Source organism: Pyxicephalus adspersus, chromosome 5 (assembly GCF_032062135.1).
Source record: "Pyxicephalus adspersus chromosome 5, UCB_Pads_2.0, whole genome shotgun sequence".
Classification (NCBI taxonomy): domain Eukaryota; kingdom Metazoa; phylum Chordata; class Amphibia; order Anura; family Pyxicephalidae; genus Pyxicephalus; species Pyxicephalus adspersus.
The window spans coordinates 90,129,224-90,155,001 of NC_092862.1; the positions used below are offsets into that span (position 1 = coordinate 90,129,224).

General features: G+C 37.7%; 1 protein-coding gene and 1 long non-coding RNA gene across 7 annotated transcripts in view; one reads left to right on the top strand and one right to left on the bottom strand.

Moving 5' to 3' along the window:
• The window catches only part of C5H7orf57 (chromosome 5 C7orf57 homolog), a 58,040-nt gene that overhangs the window by 10,043 nt on the left and 22,219 nt on the right, over positions 1–25,778 (top strand). For 2 of the 6 annotated variants that reach the window (XM_072412090.1, XM_072412085.1), the window contains 3 exons: positions 21,175–21,264; positions 22,009–22,212; positions 23,430–23,513. In XM_072412090.1, coding sequence (XP_072268191.1) covers positions 22,158–22,212; positions 23,430–23,513 — 139 coding nt within the window. In that variant the 5' untranslated portion in view covers positions 21,175–21,264; positions 22,009–22,157. Of the gene's footprint in view, positions 1–19,740; positions 22,213–23,429; positions 23,514–25,778 lie in introns of those variants that run through there. The other 4 variants (XM_072412088.1, XM_072412086.1, XM_072412084.1 and 1 more) reach the window with 4 other exon arrangements.
• LOC140331244 (uncharacterized) lies at positions 774–21,659 on the bottom strand. The gene is made up of 3 exons (XR_011920906.1): positions 21,598–21,659; positions 5,431–5,552; positions 774–990 (listed from the first exon to the last, which is right to left on the bottom strand). It is a non-coding gene; the product is annotated as an uncharacterized lncRNA (long non-coding RNA).

A 25,778-nucleotide genomic window follows, 5' to 3' on the forward strand; every position in this document is an offset into this window, starting at 1 on the left:
TCACTAGTATATACACAGCTTGATCTAAATTAGTTTGCAGTGTTGCAAACCAAAAAGTATGAAAACAGTGCAACAAATGTAACAATAAATGCATTAATTTTGTGAATGAGTACAATGTAACCTAAAAAAGTAGCATGTACCCAAAAGAAGATAAAGCATTAAAGATTCTAATTGACCTGTAATGGACTGTAGATGCGCACAGAATAGAGAGAAGGTGTGCGCCAAATAATTGCTATGGTCTCATCATTGACAGCTTAATAGATCCTCCTTAATCGCGTAGCTGAAAAATAATCGTCTTAATTGGCAGATTCGCGACCCCTATTGCTCATTTATCAAGGCAGAAATCTGCCTCGTATATTGACGCGTATATGCGCGCGTCAAGCGTACGCGCATTTCATTGATAAATCAGGGCCATTGTGAGAGTTGTATCATAACAGCACTAACATAACAATCATATCTGCAGTCTTTACAGTTCCTGGCAGATTTATGAATGAATGCACCATTATCATATGTATGAAACTGTGCGGTTTGCAGTCATTAGCAAGGTTGAGAAGGTTTGGTCATCAGTAATCAATAATTTTCAATTACATTTATCCAAACGTGTATGTAGCCTTTAGTCTCCTAGTTTTCAAAGTATCAGAGAAAGATGGTTGATGAATACTGCCAGGTGAAGGTCATCTTATATGATCCCCTCATTCCCAACCCCCACAAACACAACAAAAAAAAGATTTAAAAATAGACTTACACATGTATCATGTATGAAAAGACTTTTTGCTATTATTTGTTATTTTTGTAGGATAGACAGGCTACAGGAAAATGCAAAAATTTTTGTTTGGGGCTAATAAACTGAATCTTTCCTTTGCCATTGGATTTGAATTATCCACAATGTTTGAAGTATTTAGAAACTAATTAGCTGGGCAACGGAAACAAATAGATTGGAAGATATCAGTTTTCTGATGATTCCACAACAGAAATGGGATTGAACAGCACCTAGAGAACCAAAGAGAGAGGAGACAAGTAACCCTTGCATGCTCTAACAGAATTACATATAATAATGTCACATTACTAGGACCCTACCATGGTCTACCACCATTTGCACATGCTACATGCTGTCATGTCATCAAAAAATAATAAAAATGTTACCAAATGTGCTTATCTTTATACAGTGCTGTATTTCACAGGGTTTAACAGCCTTACACAATAAAGGTCAAACCATTCTAGTTCAATTAGTTTACACAAATCTATTTATCTACAACCATATTTGTTATACCATAAAAAGAGGCACTAGCTTTCAATCGATCTCCACTTCATTAAATCTGATTAGGTCAGGAATCCACATGTTTTTTTCTACTGTGGCATTTTTACAAATGTATAGGCCTTGGGCAATACGCTTAAGAAGAAATGGAAGAATAGTTATTCTGCAACATGCTTAAAGAGAAAGGACATATATTTTGTATTAATTTATAATGTGATTTTGTACCATGCTTGCCCACCTTGGTGTGCCCAAAGACCGCAACCTGGCTTAGACTCTTGTTAGGGCTCACATCACCTCCGTACAAGCTGTAGCGCCCCCTAGTGGTCATTTCTCTTTGTGCATGACACATTTGAGCAGAAAACTTTTAGAGGGTTTGAAGATGTGCTAATCTTTTCAGTTTTTTTGTGTTAATAGAAGTTATGGGCCTCATTATTTAAAGTTCTCCAAGACTGAAGAAGATAGACTATTAGGAGTGAACCTAGGTGATCCTGGAATGGATTTCTTAAAAGCATTTGCTATCATTTGGCAAATGTTTTCAATCCTAGACTAGATCCATTTCAGGTTTGCTGGATCACCCAGGTTGGCCCATGATTATGTATATTCTCCAGGAGGAAGTTTCTTACCCTTTGAGTGACACAGTCTGTTGATGCAGTAGTCAACGAGCTGCAAAAGGTTGGGGACCACTGCCATAGAGAAAAGTTTACTTTACTTAGATGTAAAGGATTAAGAGGAAAAAGGAATGAATAGGAAAATAATGCAAATAGGAAATTAGCATAAATAGTCATGTGTGCGACCAATATTGTAAGTAAACGTGGAAAACCAAAAAGGCCATACTGTGAACAAGGATATTAGTAGAAAGAGGGGTATTGAACTTACACATAATACCTGTAGAGATGTTTATAGACAGAAGGTCCTTAAGCTATGAACAGAAGTGGTCCTAGAAAAAGTTTTTATGGGCCACCTAGGGATGTTTATAGACAGGAGGCCCATAAGACATGAACAGAAATGGTCCAGGAAAAAGGTTTTTTGGGCTGATAGGAATGTTTGAAGATAGAAGGCATATAGGCCATGAAAATAAATGGTTAAAAAAGATTTTATTGGCCAGTAGGGTAAACATTTATGACAGTTTAGAGGTTGGAGTTTGGAGCAATGGACATTTGCTCACCCACTGATATGTTAACAAAATTTTAAAAATATTCCATGGATACATGTTATGAATATTTGACCCTGATTGTTTTTTTTTTACAAATAAGCCTAGTTTTACACATAGGTACAGAATTTTCTGGGTATTTTTTTCTTTCTTTTAATTTATATAATTAATGTCTAATAAAAATCTCCCCCCTAAACTACCAGGCTCACTTGTCACATAGTTTGGTATTCTACCAGCAAAAGGTACTACCAGCCTATAGCTACCTGGCTTTATAAATAGCATTCCATATGCCCCCTCATCATCAGGGAATGCTGATATCGCATTAGGATATTCACAAACATGTTATATATCAGATTTGATTATATTAAATGTAGTTTTCTAACCCTCTCCCCACTGTATAGTTTGTTAGCAATGGTAGTTCTTCTCTATGGCAGTATCGAACCCTCCTTGTATTTTTAACCGTAGTTTGCCTTATGTGCCCAAAAATGGGATTAACTTAAAAGCAAAGTTCATCTCCCATAAGACTTTAATGGTGCTTGCCGGTGAATGATATGTAGCCAAATTTCCTATCGCTACACAGGAGTGGAAAACACACTACTGTACATTGCACATTTACTGGCTATTGAACCTCACCTGCTTTTGAACAAACTATTAATTCAGGGAATGTTTTCAGTAGCAGGAATCCTGCCTAAAAATGCAGAGTAAATCCTGGTGAATCTTTACAACGTGAATGAACTTTCTCAAGAAGACAGTGGACTTTAAAGGCACTTTGCTGTTATCATAAATTCTAGTCACACCTCAGTTATATATTATTCAAACTAAATTCAATTGAATTTCTTAAAATGATTTTCATTAACAAATACTGTAAATATAAATGTCCCATCATTTCTCATTTTTCAATGTTTTTTGCATAAACTTAAGGAAAATTGAGAATGGAACATGATTGTCCAAAATGTATATCCAATCTTTAAAAATAAGGACTTATTTGCAAACTATTCTCTCCAGTAGTGGCTTCTCTAGTGGGACTAGGAAAGACAGCACTCTTGTCATAAGCAACCGAGGTGGTTTACCATAATGTATTTCATTTTTAATCATAATTCTAAACGTTTAATCTTAACATGCACCCAAGAAATTGATATACAATATGCAGGTTTTAGCAGAGTATCAAATTGTTCAATTTTATAGTTTGCTTCTGGGTGCATTCAATATAGACCTTTAAGTATCTATCTATCTATCTAGATTTCCACAAGATTGTTATCATTTTAGAACTGGAAAAATTGGAAAATACATTAACTTATATAAAGCATATGGGCTTGCTCCAGTAGACCAGGAGAATTAATTCAGCGGGGTATCCAGTTTTAGACTATGTATACATGTCAGAAAATTGTTGATAATCTTATATGTGTACAGAGGTCCCCCCAACATGGTTTATCAATCTACCTTCATAAGGATAAATGACTGGGGACTGGCACTGTGTGTACAACATTCGTTCATTCATCTGCCACTGGAAACAATCACCAAAGTTTCTATTGGACCATTGGACATCTGTATGGCACCAAAATGTGCTTGTTAAGCTATGCTAATATCCAGGTTTGGAAAATGGGGAGAGTGTCAGGTATACCCAGGTGCCTAACCACTAGAACTGCCGCATAATGAGTGCAGACCCTACACTCTTGGGGTCCATAGACATTTTCTGTCTATGTCTAAATATGTTGTCCAAAATTCACACACAATCAGGTGAACAATAGCATCTCTGTCACCTTTTTATTGTTCCCTGTGGGAAATGTTCCCGTTTCCTGTCTGGTAAAAAGTTATGAAGTAAGGAGTAATCACTTTAATGGAGCCTCAGATGGCAGTAAACTATGATAAAGTTTCTACAGTAAAATTTAAAACTGAAAGGGGTCTATTTATAAAGCAGTAAATCTAACATTAACTGAAACATTCCCTTGAGGAGAATCTTCCAGGTCCACGTTTGTCTCCTCCTTTATCAGTAATGCAAAGTACAGCACTGAATTCCTAGAGCAAAGGTACATCTCATTTAACACTATATTAAAAAAAGGCCTTAATTTAGTGTAGGATGGTCAATGGAACCTTGCAAATCAATAATATAGCTTTTAGTACAGATGCAGTTAATACAAGGGGGTGCTGAGAAGTTTCTGGCTTTGCCCCCTTCCTGATGAAATAGAAAAATTAGTGTGGGGGCATCACAAAGTTTTTGTTTCTCCAGGGAAAGGAAGGACACTTCTCCCCCAGTGTTTGTGACTTCTCAGGGTGAATGTCCTTTGCTGACTTTCCCTAGAGAAACAAAAACAGCTACTCACTAAAAGAAAAAACAGTTTTAAAAATTGCAAAGACCTGATATTTGCACAGTTACATACTAAGATGTTAGGCTGTCATATGCCCCCACACTCATTTTTCTATTTCATCTGGAAGGCGGCAAAGCCAGGAACTTCTCAGCACCCCCTTGTATTTCATTAGATTCTGTAGTTAATTAGTGTGTTTTTCTAATAATTTCATTTATATTGTTTATTATTATTTGTTTTAAAGGCTGGAGAGTGTTCATTTTCATATAATATATATTTTTTAAACAATGTATTAATCAATAAACAGGGTGACATCCATTGCAAGCCTTCCTGCATAAATATTCTTTATTCACACTATTCTATAATTTCTAGCATTTTGAAATGTCAGTGTTCTTCATTTGTAAAGACTTTATGTGAATACATAACTATGTGCATGAAACAAAATTCATGAAATCACTGAATTTAACTTAAATAGACTGATGATATGCATGATCAGCAAGCCTCATGCTAGAGGACCACGTAATAGTTACTGCAAATGTATTTTTGCACTTTACATGCTTTCTTCTATACAGCTATAATCATGTTACTTAAGCAGTTCAGAAAACACAAATATGGTTTCATTAAAAAAAAAACTAATAATAAGTAAACTAATGAAGAGCATGAGTAATTATTATTCCATGCGTACAACCTAATTATGCAACATTTGAAATATTGTTTCTTACCTGATTACACAAATTCAGTTGTGGCATCAACAGCTATGCAAACAATCATATGAAACAGACCCATCAAAGAGAAATCGAAAATTCAATAATAACAGGAAATATGCTAGTTTAACTCCAGGCATCTAAGAAAATTAAAATACAAACACTTATATTAATACATGATTGTTAGTTATTTAATTCAATTTACTTACTCAATTTATTTACTCAAGTTATTTACTCAATTCCAATGCCATCACATACCATACAGGATAACGACACTAGTATTTCATCCTATTATTAGCTGAATGAAGTTTGGATTTAAAACAAACATGTCTTTGCTTTATTCAAGCCAATGGTATTCACCAGTTAAAAATGGGTAATGCAATTCATAGAGTTTTTTTATAAAGGGTTTTCATAAAAAACAGAAAGTATATTGTGTCTCTTCACGTGGCATTAATTACCCAAATAACCGGAAGAAAAAAGTAATTATGAGTCAACAGTTTCTGCAGTGTGCCTCTGCTTTTTTTAATTATTTATTGAAGGATGTATCAATATACAACAACATAAATAATCATATCACAATGGTTACAAACACAACAAACGAAAATTACATATATGTAAATTCACTTTATTTACAAAGTCAAGTTGCTCCCATGAGTATCAGAGAATCATTATCCAAAACTCATAGAGTATACCATAAGGTATGCTCAAAAGTTTTCATTATTTGCTGCTTTATTGGATATGACTAAGTTTCTATATAGAATTCACATATTTCAAAAAAAACATTAGGACTTTGGATTCCTTTTCTAGTGAGGACTTTATCCAGGCCATTTTAAAAACAAGGTCCAATTTTTCCTTGAAAAAAACTAACCTGGGTGTATTTGGGTCTATCAATTTATGTAATATTGTTTTTTGGCCACTAAAAAGAGAATAGACAAAAAACTAAATTTGCCTAAATTTGCCCATTCAGATGTTAAAGGCACATAATTTGTTAACGATAAAGTAATGTAATATGCTACTGAGTGTCAAAATGTTTTCACCACAGGACAATTCCAGAAGGCATGGTACATTTCTGTCCGTTCGTGAGTATATTTAGGGCACTTACAAGTGGAATTAATTATACGCACCATGAAATACTTTGAGTCATCTCCCTATACGTAGCTGATGGAAGAACTGCCCCCTAAAAAAGGCTGTAAGAAAATCCCTGTTGATTTGGAAGAGAAATGTACCGACTATTTAATTATTTCTGTTCTCCCAGTAGAATAATCCAAAGGGGTTCTAAGTACTGTTTAATTCTCCATAATTGCTTTTTTTGGAAGGATTACTCTTTAGTAAAAAAAAGTGTCCAATAATTTTTTCAATCATTGGCAGATAAGGGTTTTATCACTCCTGAGGTATATGGTTGCAACTATGATTGCAAAATTTACACTGCTGTATGCCACTTTTGCCACCTCTGCAAATTGAAGAGGGCGCTTTGTATTCTGCTCTACCAATGATTTAATGGTCATAGTTTGAAAGATCGGACATTTCTGTGGTATAGCAGAAAAAGTTGGGTAAGTGGGGAAGGTCTTGATTGCCCCAAAAAGGCAATAACAAGGGTGAATGACTATTTAATAAATGTTGTCCCTATGCCATAAAGGATTCGAAAGGACCTCCGCTGGAAGCAGATCTTTGTGAATATGAAGAAAATATTTCAGGTTTAAATTTGGATGGTTTTCTGAGGTTTCCTAAGGATCCTACTGAATGGAAAACTTGTTTCCAATATTAGAGCATTCAAAATCTCCCTGCGTTCTGCTGAGAGTTTAGCCTTTTCCAACATACACAGGTGTAGATTCGGTTGAGTCTCCTGGGCCAAATACAGATGCTTGTAATAGTTTTCATTGGCATTAGAGGTTGGATTTTTAATTTTCAATATATAGCATTTGGGGCCAGGTGGATTAGCTAGACCGGATAATAAAGTACCAGTTGTATTTCCCCCATCTATAAAACTTATTTTTAGTGTATAAAGCCTGGGCTTTAATGGTGGCTACATGAACATTTAGCTGAACCACTGCCTCCTGCTAGGATTTCTTAGTTTCTTTATCAGCATGCTGGAGATATAATCTGTAGCTTTGTTAAAGGACGAAGATTTTGATAGATGAGCTGGAAATCTCCATAATCTTCTGAAATGATTGCTGTAGTCCTAATCTCATACTTAAAGCAGAATGATCAGAAAGCATAAAATTACCTAAAGATACCTCAGTTATCTCTGTTACCAAGGATTTTGTTAGTAATATGTAATCTATTCCAGAAAATGTGGAATGTGCCTTTAATAACAAGTATAATCTTTCTCTGTTGGATGGAGCAGACTCCACGTACCAACTAATGGCGTCTGCACTAATAAATGTTTTAATTCAGATGTAAAAAGGGTCAAGTCTGACGTGTCAATTTAGATCTATCTAGAGTTGGATCAACAACTGTGTTGAGATCCCCTGCTAATAAATACATTGGGATAGGAATTATTCAGAATCTTCTTTCCTAAATGAATGTACAAAAAGGGAGAATTAGTATTAGGAGCATAGGCAGAACAAAGAGTGTATATCAGGACTGCAATTTCCAATTGCATGGATATATATCTGCTATCCAGGTCTAAATCCATTGAAATAGTCTTATAGGGTAAATGTTTACTAAGAAGGATTGCCACCCCTCTCGTTTTAGTCTAATATGTGGTATTTATCACATCTCCTATCCAAGATGCTCTTAATAATAAAGTTTGCTCGTCCTTACAATGCATTTCCTGTAAAAATACTATATCAGGAGCAAATTTTTTTGAGATGTAGTAGCACTCTTTTTCGTTTTTAGGGGCTATTTAAACCTGCTATATTCCAAGATGCATGTTTTTTGTCTGCTCTTTATCATGCAGTGGTACAAAGGAATGCATGGGAGTTGTCATGGGGGTTTAAAATATAATCTAAACCTTACCAAGTAAGACTTCCAAAAGGACCGTGACCATCCCAGCGAGTGGCCATCAGAAATCAAAAAAGGCTTTAGGATAAAATTATCAAAGCAGCAAAAGTACAATCTTGAATCAAAACTATGTTTTTGAAAGAAAACAATTTTCCTGAGACAAGCAAAAGTCCTATAAACACTAACAAATATATCGAACAATGTAACCATAATGAAAAGAGTATACATCCATTTTTTTTATAATACCTCAGAAACACCTGTTGCCAGGGTCCACTGACAGAGGGGTACCATACTTTAAAAAAACTGCAAATTAAGCATCAACATCTGCTGTATAGGTTGCATAGAAAACATTTAAATATATAACATAAAGCATGTGAAGAGAAAAGGATATTTATCATCTCTTAGTTGGCAGTGTCCTGTAAGGATTGCAGCTGTGAGTTGCAAGCACCTAATCACATCAGTTGGATCTTCAAATATTTTTGATTCGCCCTGCTATAGGACTTTGAGCTTAACTGGGTATAACAATGAAAAACATACGCCCAACTCCACCAGGCGTTTGCAAACCGAGGTAAAACTTTTCCATTTCTATGTGACCGCTGATAAATAGTCCTGGAACATAAGGATATTGAAATCTATGAAACTGCTGTATTTTTTTTAAGCTCCTAAGTTGGATTCCTTGTCTGCATAGTAAAAATACTTGACTATGACAGGACGAGGGAGTTAGTCTTTGTTGTGGCGTTCTGGGCCTATTCAAAGGGCTCTTTCAATGCAGCATGATGAGCTGGGAAGCAGATTTAATGCTGTTATCATGGTTGTTGAAAGGTATTTAGTGAGATCATGTCCCTATACAATTCAGAGATGCCAATAGGACACAAGTTAGACCTCCTACTCCTATCTTCGGGATCGGGTAAGTAAAACATCTTGAGCAGAAATCTTAGTGATTCCAAAAATTGATCAAACCTATCATTGCAAGGGTAGATTCATTTGATTTTTGTAAACCCTTAAACTATTTATCAAAGTATGGCAGTAGGATTTTGGAAACTTCAGTTATCATCTGAGCATGACCTGGCAAGGAAGGCACAGGATCCGCACCTGAATCCTCCCCCTCCAATAGTTTTATAGAAATTTGAGATAATGGAGGTGAAGAAGGGGAAGGAGAGTTAGATTTTTAGGTGGATTTAGAAATTTTACATTTTTTTTACGATTTGTAGAGGAATGATGTTTGCCTACAAATGTATCTATGCTGAAAAGCTCAGTATACAGTTCCCAGTCTAACGAGTAATAGATACAATCAGAAAGATTTCATTTTTTTTACACTCAGATGGTATATATCCTGGATCTGATAAATAGAGAAAAACGGTTGTGTCACAGTCCCAGAGTAAGCACAATTCCCAGCTTAATGAGTAGCAGATGGTATCAGGAGGGAACAATATTCTCATTCAAGAAATATACATCCGGAATCTTTAAGTAGAAATAAAGTAAAGCAACTGCACCGCACCTACAAAATCTACTCAGCTCCCAGCTTAAAGAGAAGTATATGCAATCAGAAAGACACTAATATCTCTGCTCAATGGATAATTATATCGCATTTCTGAATAGTAGTGAGGTATGAAAATTGTAACACAGTCCCAGTTAAAAGGTGAGATGGTTTCCAAAACTATATGAAGAGGTACTGTTTGTGAAAGAAGCTGAAGTGATTAATCCAAGGAAGGAATAAAAGGCAAAGAGTAGGAAGAATAGCCACTCAATGTTACTAGAGATTCCCCTGATGAATATATTCTACAGCCCCCTGTATCTTCCGAGGTCTTTTTTATGGGTCTCTAGATGATATTAGGCAAATTAGAAGTTCCAAGAGGAGGATGCACTGGTCAGCAAAGCCTCCAGTGTTGATGCCTGTGTAGCTGAAGGCACCTACAGACAGGGCTCACAAGCAGCCCTGCAGCCGATATCCAATATGGCCGCCGCTATCCATGTGGTCTGAAGTTGTGGCGCCGACTCTGGATGGTTTGCGGGGAGAGAGCCAACTGTTTTTTCTCTCTCCCTCCACCAGGTCACTCTCTGCCAGCAAGCCCCACTAATCCGTGGCGAAATGATGCCTATCAAAGCGATGTTGAATGCTGGAACGATGCTATAACAGGGAGCCCGTTTAAAATGCGGCCGATCCGCATTGCTCTGCCCCTGGAGGTTGTGCCTTTGCTTTTTATAGGGTCTGGGTGGTACATTTACCATGTGATGCAGGTATCCAGCAGAACATCTATCAGGCTGACAGCACCAAAGGTAGCTCCTAGTCCTCTCTAGCTCACAGGTCCACTAGGGCATTATGGGAGAGCCAATCCAGTAAACTGTATTTTTGGTAGTGGTAGTTTGTGATACACAATTAACCCCCTTAGCATTCTAATTCTGTCAGTTTTTTTATGCAAAAAGTGATCCTATTTTTTTTGCAAATAAATTTTTGTTTATATTGTGGGCCTGTAATTCTTTATGTCATGGCTTGGTCAGCTCTGTCCACACCTCCCATGGTGTTGTTGTAGTCAATCACCACCTGTGGCTTCATTACTTCTTTCCCACATTTTGAGTGTACCAGAACGTTTGAGCCATCATGGACAGTACTCATCAGGCACACATCTTTCTTGTCACGCCATCTCAGGGCCATCATTTTGCCTTTCTGCCAGGCAACAATTTCTCCTGTCTTCAGCTTCCCTTTTGCAAACAGTGATGGCAGGTTGGGCCAGTTAGCCCTAATGGTTCCATAGGCATCTGGTCTGTGTTGCAGAAGGAACTCATAAAGCTCAGGAGAGGTGTAGAGATTGTCAGTTGTGACACAATAGCCCTGACCTAGCAATTGCTCAATGAGGGATAGCACTGAAGATGTTGCCAATCCATAATGGTTGTATCTGGGGTTGAACTGTGTCCCTTTTTCCAGTGTACAGTACCGTGTTCCAGATGTAGCCAGATGAGGATTTGCATAGCATATAGGTCTTCACGCCAAATCATGCCCTCTTTCACGCAATGTACTGCACCCAGCTAAGCCTACCCTTGGAAGCCATTAGACTTTGTCAATGCTGACATCTCATTCTGGCACATAGGTTTGCTGGAAATTTTGTAGAATCATCTGAGACACTTCCCAAATTTTCTTCGGTTTTAGTGCAGGATGGGTAGTCTCATCAAATTCTTCATTGTTTGCGAAGTACAGGTACTTCATGATGAGGGAAAAGCGGTATTCTGGCATGACAGTGCCAAAGAATAGAGTGGCAATCATTTTGTTCCTGGACCAGTACCACTTCTGCATGGGTTTGCCCACAACTCCCTGCAGGAACACCAAGCCCAAAAACAGCCAAATGTTATCCTTGGTCACAGGTTTCCAATTTCTGCTTCTTGCAAAACTTGTTGTCCAGCGTACCTGCATAAAACAAAATAAAAAATGTATTTTAGGATATGTTCTTTTATAGTGTGAAGGTTGCAAGTAATATGTTAGCAAACACAGAGCAGCATATGTGTTTACATTAAAAAAAATTTAAAAAGTTAGCACAGAGCAGCACACATGTTGGCATAAAAAAAATTAGCATAGAATTTCAAAAAGTTAGCAAACACAGAGCAGCATACATGTTGGCAAAAAACATTAGCAAAAAATTTCAAAAAGTTAGCAAACACAGAGCAGCATACATGTTGGCATAAAAAAAAAATTAAAAATGTTAGCACAGAGCAGCACACGTTGGCATAAAAAAAATTAGCAAAAATTTTCAAAAAGTTAGCAAACACAGAGCAGCACACATTTGCATAAAAAAAATTTAGCAAAAAATTTTAAAAAGTTAGCAAACACAAGAGCGGCTTATCTGTTTGTCTCCACGATAACATCATAGGTGAAAAACAACATCAGGTATGCCAGGGGGTCGTCGCATTCAGCCTCAATTTTCATCCCAGGTGCGCCAGTGAATGGAAATCTTGGCAGCGCTGCCTGGTCCGCATCAAGGTTGATAGTACACCATGTGTGCACAGCACTGACTTCAGGTTCACAATGGTCGCTCAGTTCACTTTTGCTGTCCGATGACAAATTTCCTGGTGAATCACTATCACTGGATTCCACAAGGGACTATAAATCGCTATCGCTATATTCAAATTCCTCCAAAACAGCGCTTGCGCCGACGAGATGCCTTTTGGATGCCATGTAGTTTGCAGCAATCAGTCAGGAACAATCAAGGTCAAAGACAAAGTGATGAAATGATACATTGAGGAAGTGATTTATAAGCCATCAAAAGGTCAGATCAAGGTCAGGGCTAATAATGGGCAAAATGTAGATCAGGGCACTGGGCAATGATGCTTGGTGCACTACAATGTATTTTTATACTTTTATTTTATGTTTTTATGTGTTTTTTACTGTAAAAAAAATTTAAAAGCAGATTACATAGTAATCTGCTTTTAAATCTCCCCCCCAGAATCCATCACTCCACGTATCACCCGGAAGTTGTCACACACCTTGCTGGGTGATGCAGTGGGGATGTCCCCGCCCTGCTCACTCTGTTAAGCTGCTCGCATCACCCGGAGGCTGATCTCCGGGTGATGCGATCTCCATCAGTAAATTCCGGGGGTGATGCCAGCGGGAAATCGCCACTGGTATCAGCCCTGGAATTTACTTCTAGAGATCGCATCTGCAGTTAGATGCGATGCACCATTCAGAAATCCTGCATGGTGCATCACATCTAACTGCAGATGCGAGCAGCGGGGTGGTGGGGACCCGGGCGGCATTTAAAAGCAAATTACTCAGTTTTAAATTTCCCGCCCGGCCACGTCCCTCAACGGAGAGGCGCCCCGGCATCACAGCGGGATCGTCTGATCGCCGCTGGAGCATGGGGCTGAGGTAAGGGGGACCCCCAAATTCGGGGTTACCGCTTTTTGCATGGTTTTCCCAAGTCACACTCAGGATTAACGCTAGGGGGGGTTAAACCAAACGATTTACATGGCTAGCACAATACAATCCATTGTTGCCACCATGTGGAGAAGGCCATAACTAATGGAAAAAAATATAGCAACATGTTTTTCATTTTATGGGGGGGGGGGGGTGTAGGTAAAACCAGTGTACTTTTTTCTTGTTCTGTTTTGGCTTTTCTTTGTGTCTTATTAGATAGATGTCCCTTTACTTGTTGTAACCCCTCAAAACTCAAACCAAATTTAAGATTTATTTACATTTTAGGGCTTAATCATACCTATTTTTTGCAGCACATACAAAAATAAATTTAAGGTATCCCATGTTTATTTAAAAAATAAACATTTTTTTTAAAGCTGACATATATCTACAAAAACACTGCTCCCTAAATTTTTTTAGCTAAATCTGTCTGCTTTCATGACTTTAATCAATGTTATCCTGATATAAAGATTTCTGCTCTCTGCATGAAAAATGTAAACAAGTGATGGCTATTAAGTAACAAATGATTAGAAGGCTGAACCTGTAATTTTGGTCAGTGAGCAATCTGACAAAAACGCAAGCATTATGTGGACTAGAATGCATAGTTTTCAAGATCAATACTTTGTAAAGGTTAAGCAGCTTGCTGTAATGTGAATTTGAGGCATTGCACTATGAATTAATTAAAGAATAATTAGTAAAGAATTTTGCTGGGGTTACTTTATCTCAAAGTAGAGAATGCTAGGCCAGAACTGAACTTAGAAAAAAAAAAATTTAGACATACAAAAATCTGAAACAGCAAAGTCAAACAATGCGAGACAGGAAGGAAGAAATGTAAGCTGTATATTATACTACAAAAGCATAGAGCCACAAGAAAAACAAGACATAAAAAAAGCACAGGTCAATAAAGGTTAGATGAAAAACCATAGAAGCAGTCACCCTTGGAGCACAGAGCATTGTCCTAGTAATAGTAAAACACACTGTAATAGCAAACAGAATTTTTTTCTTGCTAGGGTTTGTAAGAACAAAATAGAAAATCAACACAAATGACTACAAAGACAAAAAACAGAAAATCAGAAATGGAATTTCAAGATACCCATGTTAGATATCTAAATCACTTCTCATAGTTTTTACCATTAAAAGTAGAACATGGCTAGGCTTTCTAGCCTCTAATTTGATACTTGTATTGCAAGCCTTCGCACAACTATTTAGACCAAACCTAACTACCAATCGAGAACTGGGTGATAAAATATAAAAGCTCAGTTTACTTGTTTATGACCATTTGCTGGTGTTCCAAACTGCACAAACAGTGATCACTAATGGCAGCATAAATGGGGATGTTTAGTTAGCACAATTTCTCATAAATAACAAAACAGAAAAAAATATAATTTTGTTTACATCTTTTAAAAAAGGGTCCACATTTGCAAACTGACGGCCATAAGAGGCACATGCATTCGTGATTAGAGCTACCTGTAGTGATTGCGTTTGTTACATCGTTTAACACCTTTAAAAAACATTTATATCGTGACAACTGATATCAATGAGCAGCATATGAATAAGCTTATACTGAATCCTTGATTATCTGGAATATAAATTACAAAAAAACACGGAGCAAAAAGAGGGGGGAGAAACAAAGGGCTATATTGTGCTATAGCAATGATACTCAGGGTCTCTCTGGAGCCCCAGTGTAGCCACCGTTATGTGCATGTTTCCAGCCCTGTTAACCCAGGGACAGCACTAAAGCGCTAACAGTAATATCTTCACACATACTCACGATAATTTTTTTTTAGACTAAGGAATCATTGGATACACAAAAAACACCCTTCTTTTCCAATAAACTCAAATTCCTTGTTATCTACTTGCTGCAGGGGAGAAGGGTCCCCAGTACCACATGCTGTTATACTCCTTGCATGTCTTAGGCACATCCTTCCCTTCTCTTTCACTCTCTAACTGCTGGAATTTCCTCCTTTACTTCATTACTAAATGGTCAGGAAATCCATACATACACATCTAAATACACACACCCTTTAACACTTAAGTACCTCCAATATAGTTATACCTTTGTTTGCAAATGCTTTGTACAGTGACCTAGAAAGGAAATATTCAGACTGATCTTATACCTCACTTTTGTGATCGTAGGTATCTTAACACTGCTGCTCCTTGCTCATAATCCCGAGTTATTGTTCTGTTAAAGGTAATTACACAAAAACCACAAGACAGAGTATTGCACTTTTGTATTATCTTTATTACCAGCTATTATACTATTCAAACCATGGAGCTAATTTATCAAGCGAATGGGCAGAAGTTCGCCTGGCGCATTTTCGATCTGAAGAGCTTGGGGTATTACCGTGACCTGATGGGGAGCGTTCGCGTGCCTGATTACAGCATTGATAAATGAGGAAGTGGTAAGGAATTTGCCAATTTACACGATTAATCTTCAGCTGCGCAACAGCTGGTCCTTGTTCTGTGTGCATCTACAGTCCATTACAGGTAAATTTGATTCTTTAGTGCTTGATCTTTTTTTTTGGTAAGTGCTAAACTTCTATGTTACATTATACTAATTTAGAAAGTTTAGCACAAGTTTAGCAATTAGCACTCTATAATCTCATCACACAATAGTATATATGTTAAAAAAAAATGTTCCAAAGCATTTGGAATCTGCTCTGAAATTCATTATAGATAGACTTTAGGTAAATCAAATCTTCTAAAACATTTTGTTCCAAGATATTTAATTACATGTGTCAAGGAACATATAGTGATTTCACTTGTGTGTATATCTAAAAAAAGATTTAAAGGTATGTAAATACATATGCATTTTCATTTTTACTATTTTAACTACACTGGTGTGTGGGGGAGGGGGTGAATAAATCTTGTTTGCTTGTATGGTATGAATTGATGTGATTTTTTTCCCCTTTATTATTGTTAGCTTCATCTGTTGCTGCAATGTTTTTGTGGATGTTTTAAAATGATAAGTCTCCATTGGTTAGCAATTCTTCAACCTGTTTCTTACAATGTATTTGTATTTCCACTACAAGCTGGAACTTCACCCTTCTCGTTGCCTTTGTCTCATTCTCAAAGTCATATTGTCATATATTGGTATTTAAATGTATTATGTATGTTTTCCTTTTATGAATAATTTGTCATGTTTTTTATGTATATATATATTTTTTAATAGTCTGGCATTTGCTGAATAAGCTGTGGTTTTCCTTTAACTTACTTCAGGCATGTTGATTTGCTGCCATTGTACTGTGCCTTGTAGTTGCTGTACTGGCTGAATTTAGCCCTAATGCATACAAGCTCGCTTTCACTTCCTGTCCTAACAGGCTGTCAATTAGCTGTCCAGCTCAGTTGCATACTCATTCTAACACACCTGATGGTGATAGAAGGAGGTCAAGGTTGCCAAGTACAAAGTCAAACCACATTTATTGATGCTTACAAGCTGGGTCAAGCACTCTTAGAAATTAACAGATGTTCTGTTTTTGCTCGATTTAATTGTGCTCATAAAATACTGAATTGTATGCATTATTTAGGTGTTTACATATTTCCAATAGTACTAGTATATAAACCTTCCAGGAACAAATCCACTTTGTGCAAAACATATTTTATTGATTTATCAGCCTTCCAGGATGTTAATCAGGTTTGAATGCCATTTGGCCCATGCGTTGGCCCACTGTATATTCACTTCATCACATCAGCTTGGTAGTGGAAGCACATAAAAGGTGGATTCCTTCTTTGACCAGAAGCAATATCAGCCACCAATGTACAGTAGTCTGTGATGCGACATTCCAGAGGCTTGCCAGAGGTTCCCAGCAAAGGGATGTTATCATCATGTCCTTCAATTTTTAGGATGTGTTAAGCAGCATGTTAAATCATGTTTTATTGGCAACTAGAGGGTGCTGTTTTGTATTTTTCACGCGTTTTAGGCTGCATAAGCAATGCTTGACCACAGATATGTGCATGTATATGTATAAACAGTAAAAAACCAAGAGAAAGAGAAGGCTGCACACTTTCCGTTAAAGGCTTAAACTCGCTTTGAGCCAAGCCCATGACTGTCACGTATGGAGAGACAGGACCACTAGGGGGCATATGGAGGTGGTGCAAACCCCTGAGAACGGCCAAGGCGCAGAGTCTAAGCTGTAACCAGGTTTTCTCCAGAGCCTGTGATGGTGAGGATGTTGCACTGCATGGTTACTGCTAGGTTGCGGTCCTTGGGCACACCAAGGTGTGGAAGCACGGTACCAAAACACCAGGCAGGAGGATAGTCAAGGAAAGCCGGGGTCGAGACAGGCAGCAAGAGATGTCTGGTCACAGGCCAGGGGTCAATAGCCAGGGATCCAGGAGACAGACAGCAATGACACAGGGGCCACTCCGGGCACAGGGAACACTAGAGACACTGGAACGGCAGGAGAAGCAGGGATATCCACAGACAGACAGAAACAGCACAGGGAAGTTGGCTGGGAACCAACAGACTGGATCACGAGGGGTTAACACAGGAGATGGACACAAGAAACACTGGATTAGGCAACAGGTGTACAGAAACTAGTGAAAAAAAAAAGAAGACTCCTTACGGCTGGTGCAAACATGATTGTTGTGAGAAAATTCTGCCCAAGGTAGTAGAGTCACCCAGTCATCATAGCGAGCGGTTACCAGGGCTCCAAGATATTGCTCCAAGGACTGATTGATTCTCTCTGTCTGCCCATTATTCTGCGAGTGATAGGCTGAAGAGAATTCTGCAGAGATATCAAGGGATTTGCAGAAGCCTATCCAGAAGCGGGAAGTAAACTGCACCCCTGGATCTGACACAATATTAGTGGGAATACCATGAAGTCGGAAAAATTCCTGGATGAAAATTGGCACCAATGTTGCAGCCGATGACAAAGCGGGGAGTGGTACAAAGTTGTTCATTTTAGAAAAACGATCCACGACTACTCAGACAACCGTACAGCCTTCTGATGGCGGAAGATCCGTAATAAAGTCCATTAATAGATGACACCAGGGTTCTGTGGGAATAGGTAGTGGACGAAATAGTCCTGCAGGGGCACAGGGGTCAGACTTCGTTTGAGCACAAACAGCACAGGCCTTGACATAGTCCGTCACATTCTTATGACAATTAGGCCACCAGTACTGTCAAGAGAGAAATGTGAACGTTCTATGCACGCCCGGATGACCAGAAAGTTTGGAATCATGTGCCCATTGTAACATCCTGGTAAGAAGCTGAGGTGGCTCCAAGGTTTTGCCTGGAGGAACAGCGGACTCCTGGATAGAGGTCACACTTCTATGAACGTACGCACACATAGCAGGTTCGCATTGGCACGCACCAATGGGCATCAAACACCTGAGTTTTAATAGGACAACGGTGCTGTTTTTGGCCTTTCAACAATTCATTGAAAGGAAATGCTCAAAAACAATCGCAATTTACTTGTTAAATTGTAGGTCTGTTGGATCACCCAAGGGTAAAGATCTTGGGAGATTGTAAAGGGGATCAGATAAAAAAACACACCTAAAAATAATGAAACTTTATTCAAGATAATCACATTTTCAAAAAGGTCAAAATAAAAAACAGAGACTACAAGGACACCAATAAATTTATATTTAAACACATCAAACAAGATCCCCCCCTCTTCCTCCAAGACCAAAAAAAAAAAAAAAACAAAAGAAAAAGCAAGTCAGACAACACCCTTTATATATAAAAATATATTTATACAGTTGACATTCAAAAATCCAGCAACCTCAGAACCCGAGAAGTGCCGGATTTTTGAAAGGTATACTTACCTCCACACACAGGCCAGCCTTCCTCTTGCAGCACCCACGGACATCTGGCACAGTTCCAGGGAGCAGGCATGTCTTAGCCTGTTTTTAGTGTACCAAGCAAGACCTAACAGCTGTTTCTGCAGGACAGCTCCATCAAAACATAAGTGGCCAAACAGTATACTACAGTCCCTATATTGAAAGTGCACCCTGTATTGAAAATGCACTGTAAGAAATGCATGCTGGAAAACTGAAGGAAACCAATTATCAATGGCCTGGATTTTTGATTGTTAACTGTTTACATATAAAAATACGAAAAGACATATGTTTTTTCATAGACATATTACAATTGCAAACAAGCTCACAAGCTTGTTTGCAGGCCACTTCCTGCAATGCCACCTCCCTTTCCCTCTTGCACACCTGAGCCCTTATGGGATTCCCACCTTCCTGCTGTGGTGGGAAAAGTACCTTCCATTAAGGATCCAACCCTGCAGTCCTGTACAATATATATATATACACACATATATTCAAAGACAAATGCACACATATATATATATATATATATATATATATATATACACACACTATATATTCATTTATTTCATAATGACAAGTATAATTATTAAATAAATCATGTGCATATATCTATTCTATCAACTAAAGACATACCAGTATTTTAATTCAGATTTCCTACATAACATTGCATATACATTCCTCTTAATTTAAAATCATTACACTCTTTGCAAAAATGAGTACAAAACATAATATCTGATTAGTCATATTTACATGAGGATTCATCTCAATGTATAATGCATTTAAGAAAAAAAAGGCAAAGCAAGCAACTCTCCTATAAGAAGGATTTGAAACTAATCATCTCATTTAATCCTGGTGGTTCTGTAGCCTTTATCTCATAGATCCACTGAGTTTCTTTTTGTAATTCTATTTTTATGGTATATCTTATTAAATTATGGTATATCCCCATTTGATGACTTACAGGAGTCATAATTCTGCCACTTTTAACATTTACGATTATGTTCGTAAATGCGTTTGTTAAATGATCTTTTTTTTCCCCGATATAAAATTGGCTACATTTACAGAAAGCAAGATCGATAACACCAATGGTTTTGCATGTTACTATATCCCTCAACCTAGGTTTAATTTCAATTGGGATTTTGATTGGATCTGCCTGGTAGACACCCAGACTAGCTTGACTTCCTCTCTATAAACTCACATAAAAGCTTATACATAAGCCTTCAGCTAAAATTCAGTTTTATCACTAAACTATTAGGCAAAAGTATCTTACCAGAAGAATTAGGAAAAAATAGTACAGTAAACGGTCCTTAAATATGAGAATGCTTAAAATGGTCAGTTTTTATTCTGAAAATAAGTCTACTGCTGGAACTGCTTAAAATAGTATGAAATATGCTTCCTCTTCTCTCCCACAGGGTTAATATTCCCATTTCTCTATCTATTTCAACATAACTCAAAGTTTAGTTTCCATTGTTTTTACATGTGAACTAAATTATTTTTAAATGCAAACACTATGAAATTGCATACTTGCAAATCTGCATTACTTTTTGCAATTTACATATATCCTAATACCTTTGTGCCATTCTGCCTAGTTAGTTTTTCAGTTTTAAGGAGTTAATATTCTTTGCCAGGAACTATAGGACAGCCCTATGATTACCTCTCAGTCCGATAGTTTTTTTTTTTTTTTTGCACACTCCCAAGTGGGCTTTCATGTGTTTTGAGAACAGGCTTCTGTCAAGCCACTCTGTCATAAAGCCCAGATCGACGGAGGGCTGCAGGTATTGTCATTTTTGTTCTTCTGGAATATAATCCTAGCTCCAAACAGGGTCTCTGGAGCTCAGTCAGATTGACCATTGGTGTTGTTCACCTCTCCCACTAAGGCCTTTTCTACATCCATTGCTCAGTTTGCACTTCCCCAATGCGATAATTATGGAGGCCACTGTCCTCTTATGAACCTTCAGTACAGCAGAATTTTCTGTAGCATTGCCCAAATTTTTGTTTTGCAACAATCCTGTCTCTGAGCTCTGCAGGCAGTTTCTTCCTCATTGTTTGATTTTTGCCCTATGTATTGTTGTTAGCCACATGTCCTTCAATGGAGAGGTGTGCAGCTTCCCAATCATGTCCAATTATTACATTTACCACAGGTGGACCCCAATCAAGGTGCAGAATCTTCTCAGGAGTAATCAAGAGAAATGGGAGGCACTTGAGCTAAATTTTAAGTGTTGATGCAAAAGGTCTGAATACTGTCAATGTGATTTTTAAGTTTTTTTCTTTTTAATACATTTACTAAATTGTCTAAAAATCTTTGTAATTATGGGGGACTAAGTGTAGAATAATGGGGGAACAAAAGTGAATTTAAACAATTGTAGCATCATGCTGCAACATAACAAAATAAAAAAAAGTGAAAGGGGCCTGTATACTTTCCGAAGTCACTGTATATAGAGTAAATTAAAAAATATTGATATTAAAGCTGAATTCCAATATAGCTACCCATGAGTTAGGACTACCCCCTTACTGCAGTTGGTAAATGCTTATTTTAGAGATTACTTAAAAGCCCTTTTACCTACTTTATACCTTGCTCCTCCCCTATCCAGTCATCTTCTTCCTACATTGTGGGTTGCGGTATTTCCAGCTTCCAAACTTAATATGAAGGACTTCCGCTTCTGAATTGAAGACAATGACATCAAAATTCTTTTTTATTATTATTAATATTATATAGACCTGCATTCAGAAACTATATACTGTGTTGTGAGTTTAAATTCATTTTTTAACTACAAAAAAAAATTAAAAAAAAAAAAAAAAAAAAGCTAGCGGTGAAAGGGTTAAAGCCTATATATCTTCTAGAAAATATATTACTTGCATGAACTGCCATTGAATTGGTGACAGCAGGCATTTACATAATACATTTTTATTTATTCAGACATAAGGCTATGAAACTCCAAAACATTGCTGTGTGGTAAAACTTTCATTTCTTTAAGGAAATGACTATCGTGGTAGTCAAAAAAATGTCCGCCATTTCCCTGTGCAGCAGACAGTCTTTGCAATAAAGTACATTACTAGCAGCAGCGTGACGTGTGTCTGTTGGGAGTTTCTATGGAGACGAGAAGCCGTAGCACTGAAGATCTGTATGTACTTTAACGAACGAGGTGCTGCAGGAACCAGAGAACACAGACAATCATCAGGTAAATTGTTTAGTTTAACTTTGTATTACAGCTGCACATATTATGTTATATGTTTATTAAGTCACTCGTTCAAAGAAAAGTGAATGTTGGGTGAATCTTGTATAAAACATTGATGAACCCTATAGTATGTCATATTTAAGCTATTTAAGCTTTATCACAGGATTGCAGTCCCTGAAAGGTTAATAGGGGGGGGGGGGGGGGTTGTTGGGAGGTAGTAGCAAAGCATTTCTATATATCGGTATTTATAAATTATTATATAACACACACACTTTAACCCAGAAATTTTTTTAAGCGTAACTATATTGCCCAAATTGCTACATATATGATATTTCAAGAACCTTTGCAGGTCATTAGTTTACACTTAACTGTATATGACTGCCACAGAAAACTTCCAGTGTGTGCAATTATGTGCAGAATGTGTTGCACAATCATTTATGTTACCCCTTAATGCTTCTATAGAACTAGGGAGAGAATTAGAGGAATTTACCTTGGTCCTTGCTCCCCCTGTGGCCAGTGTAATCTTCCATTTGCCACTTCAGGTTGTGGGGGCCATCAATGCCCTCACCTACAAAGGACTAGTGCTGAGAATAGCATCAGTTCTTACAAGGAGAGTCTTTTTTTAACATCCCCCTAGACTTACATAAACATTTAACCTATGCAGTTTGGAGGTAACTGCATCACATACTGTCACAGTATGGCCAAGTAGCTACTTTGTGATATCATTGTTTTGTGGCAGGTACTCATTCTCTTTACTCTTTAATGCTGAACCTAATATAAAAATGAATAAAACTGTGAGCGGGCAGGTTCTTTGTTGCTGAGTGGACATGCTATGTTCGTATGCAATCAAACAAACTTACTTTACCGTTCACAACACATTACAAAGACCATAGTCATGTCACTAGCTGTCCCTCAAAGGGGCTCACAATCGATGTCGCTATCCCAGTCATATGTCTTTAATACAGTCTAAAGTCAATTTTTTGGGGGAAGCCAATTAAACTAGCTGCATGTTTTTGTAATGTGGAAAGAAACCGTAGTACCCGGAGAAAACACGCGCAAACAGGGAGAACCTGCAAACTCCATGCAGATAGTGTCCTGGCTGAGATTCGAACCTGGGCCTAGCGCTGCAATGGCTAAAGTTGTAATGCACACTAGGCTGCACAAGCACAGCTCATTGCACAATCCCTGCATACTCGGCTGTTTATTCCTGTCATTTCCAGCTTGGGCAATTAAGATGGCTGAAGATCCTAAACCCAAAAGAGGACTGGGTGATGATGTTGGTGCTGGCGAAGTAGCAAGGAGAGGTGAGTTTAATTCAATAATTGCAAAAAGACAGGTAAGTTTGTTTTATTGCAGAAGAAACATAGTCTGTTCACCATGCAATAAAGAACCTTCCTGTTTGAAATGTCTCAAGATAAATACAGGAAGACCCTCTTTACCATCAGTCAGAGCTGAACATTGGATATGTGTGTGTCAGTAAAAATGTATTTTTATTCAATGTGAAGGTGTAAAAAGACTAAAAACTTGAAATTTAGAGACTCTGTTTTTAAGATCTTACAGTGTTAGGAAAACATATTGAAATACTGTTGTTCTGGTAAACCAACTTTAAACAACAGTTGTACTCCAGTTAGTAAGGTTGTTGCTTATTGGACTGTTGATTTTTTGCTTCTTTCACACCTGCAATGTTAAACTGTGTGGCTATGAGCTCCCAGCAAACCACTTCTGCTAAAAAGATTTGCATGCAGTTGTGGCCACAGTGAAAATCCAAAACAACTGAGCAACAAAAATCAACTTGTCGCTTTTTAAAATTGCACCAGGATCTCCTGTGGCCACGGCCAAAGCAAACACTGGTTCCCAACATCTCCTATTCACTTAAATGGTAGAGGTGGGAATCACAACTAAGCCCACAGCAGAAGATTGTGGCTCACCTCCGGTCTGAAATGGTCCTAAACAATATCAATTAACCTAGATGAAATATTATATGCAAGCAATGCCTAAGGCTAATTACAGACCTGCGGTTGATTGCAGCCCTTTACCAGCCAGCTGCTTTTATTGATTTTATTACAACTGCCTTCAACTACAGCTCACAGCAGTTTGAAAGCAGTTGAAGGTTTGCTTCTTTTTTCACATCAACTTTCTCAAAACATTGAACTGCAGCAAACCCATCCCCTGACACACTCAACCACATGACACAGAAGCTGGGTGTAATTGAGGTTGAACTGCAGTTGGCACAACTGTAGTTAAACCACTCAGTATTGAAGAGAGGCAGCTGGGAGAGGCTAACAGGTACTGTATATACACAAACAATTTGTGTGCTCTTGTTAATTTAGTTTAATAAGATGGAATAATAAAAACATAATATGTCAGGAAAATAATGGAATTTTCTATTCATGACCACTTTGGCAAATTTAAAGGTGAATGTTGCAATGTAAGTTTTGCAGCTATCCTATTAAATGTTTAGATCAGTTTACAACTTTTTTCTGTGGTTATGTGTGTGTGTTAATGCATATTAAAATGCATTCATTTTGAATAGCATGCCAAAGCACTAAATCAATCTACCTATGCTGTACCATGCTGGAGCACATGTCATGCCCTGGCAGTGTGTACAGGTAGTCCCCGGGTTAAGGACATCCGACACACCGACAAGTCCTAGATACGAACTTTCCTGCTGCCTCTTGTGCAGGACAGAGGCTTGGAGGGGGCGGTTTGCATGACTTGCAGAAGAAATCTCTTGCTAAACACAGCTGAAACTGAGCTCTTCTGCAAGCTCTTGTAACTCTTTAATGACCAAGACAAATTTAGCAGTTTTTTTTTTTTTTTTGCATATCAAAGCACAGCTTGCTCTAGAAGTTAATGGAAGTCTAGGTTTCATAAAGTTTTTGCTTTGTTTGTAATTAACTCACAGTGGGGATTTTATACGCTAACTGACACCATGCTGCCTAATAATATGTTGAGACAAACATATGTCCTAATTGCATTTATTAAAATTATGTACCTGTTCCGACTTACATACAAATTCAGCATAAGAACAAACTTGTATGTAACCCAGGGACTACCTGTACTACTATTTTTTTAGCATGTAATATTGCGCTGGCAGCCCATTCATTCTTAATAGGCTACCCTAATGCAACACACATTAACACAAGGAATTTTTCCTAGCTGAACAAACTTTTAAATCAAAGTCATCTTTACTTTGAACTAATATTTAGCCCTAGGATGAAATGTATTTTGTGGCGACATAGTTTTTAAGTTTGCCCCAAGCTAATAGTCTTTGTTGACTAGCACAAGCAACACAATGCATAAACACAACATATACATACACAAGGGATGAGTTAAGATACAATGTTTACAGGTTAAACATCCCAGTTGTATTGTTAGGTTTGTTTTCATCATTGTTTACAATGGGAGTTGGCAAAAGATCCCTTCCCTTTGAATTACTGAGATATATATGTATGTGTGAATCTGATATATGTCTGTGTCCATGCTTTCCCCTCAATTTCTGTTCCTTTAGCAACCAAGGTGTTGCTTTAATCATCCACTAGAGTACTGTATATTCACTGGGGACTAGT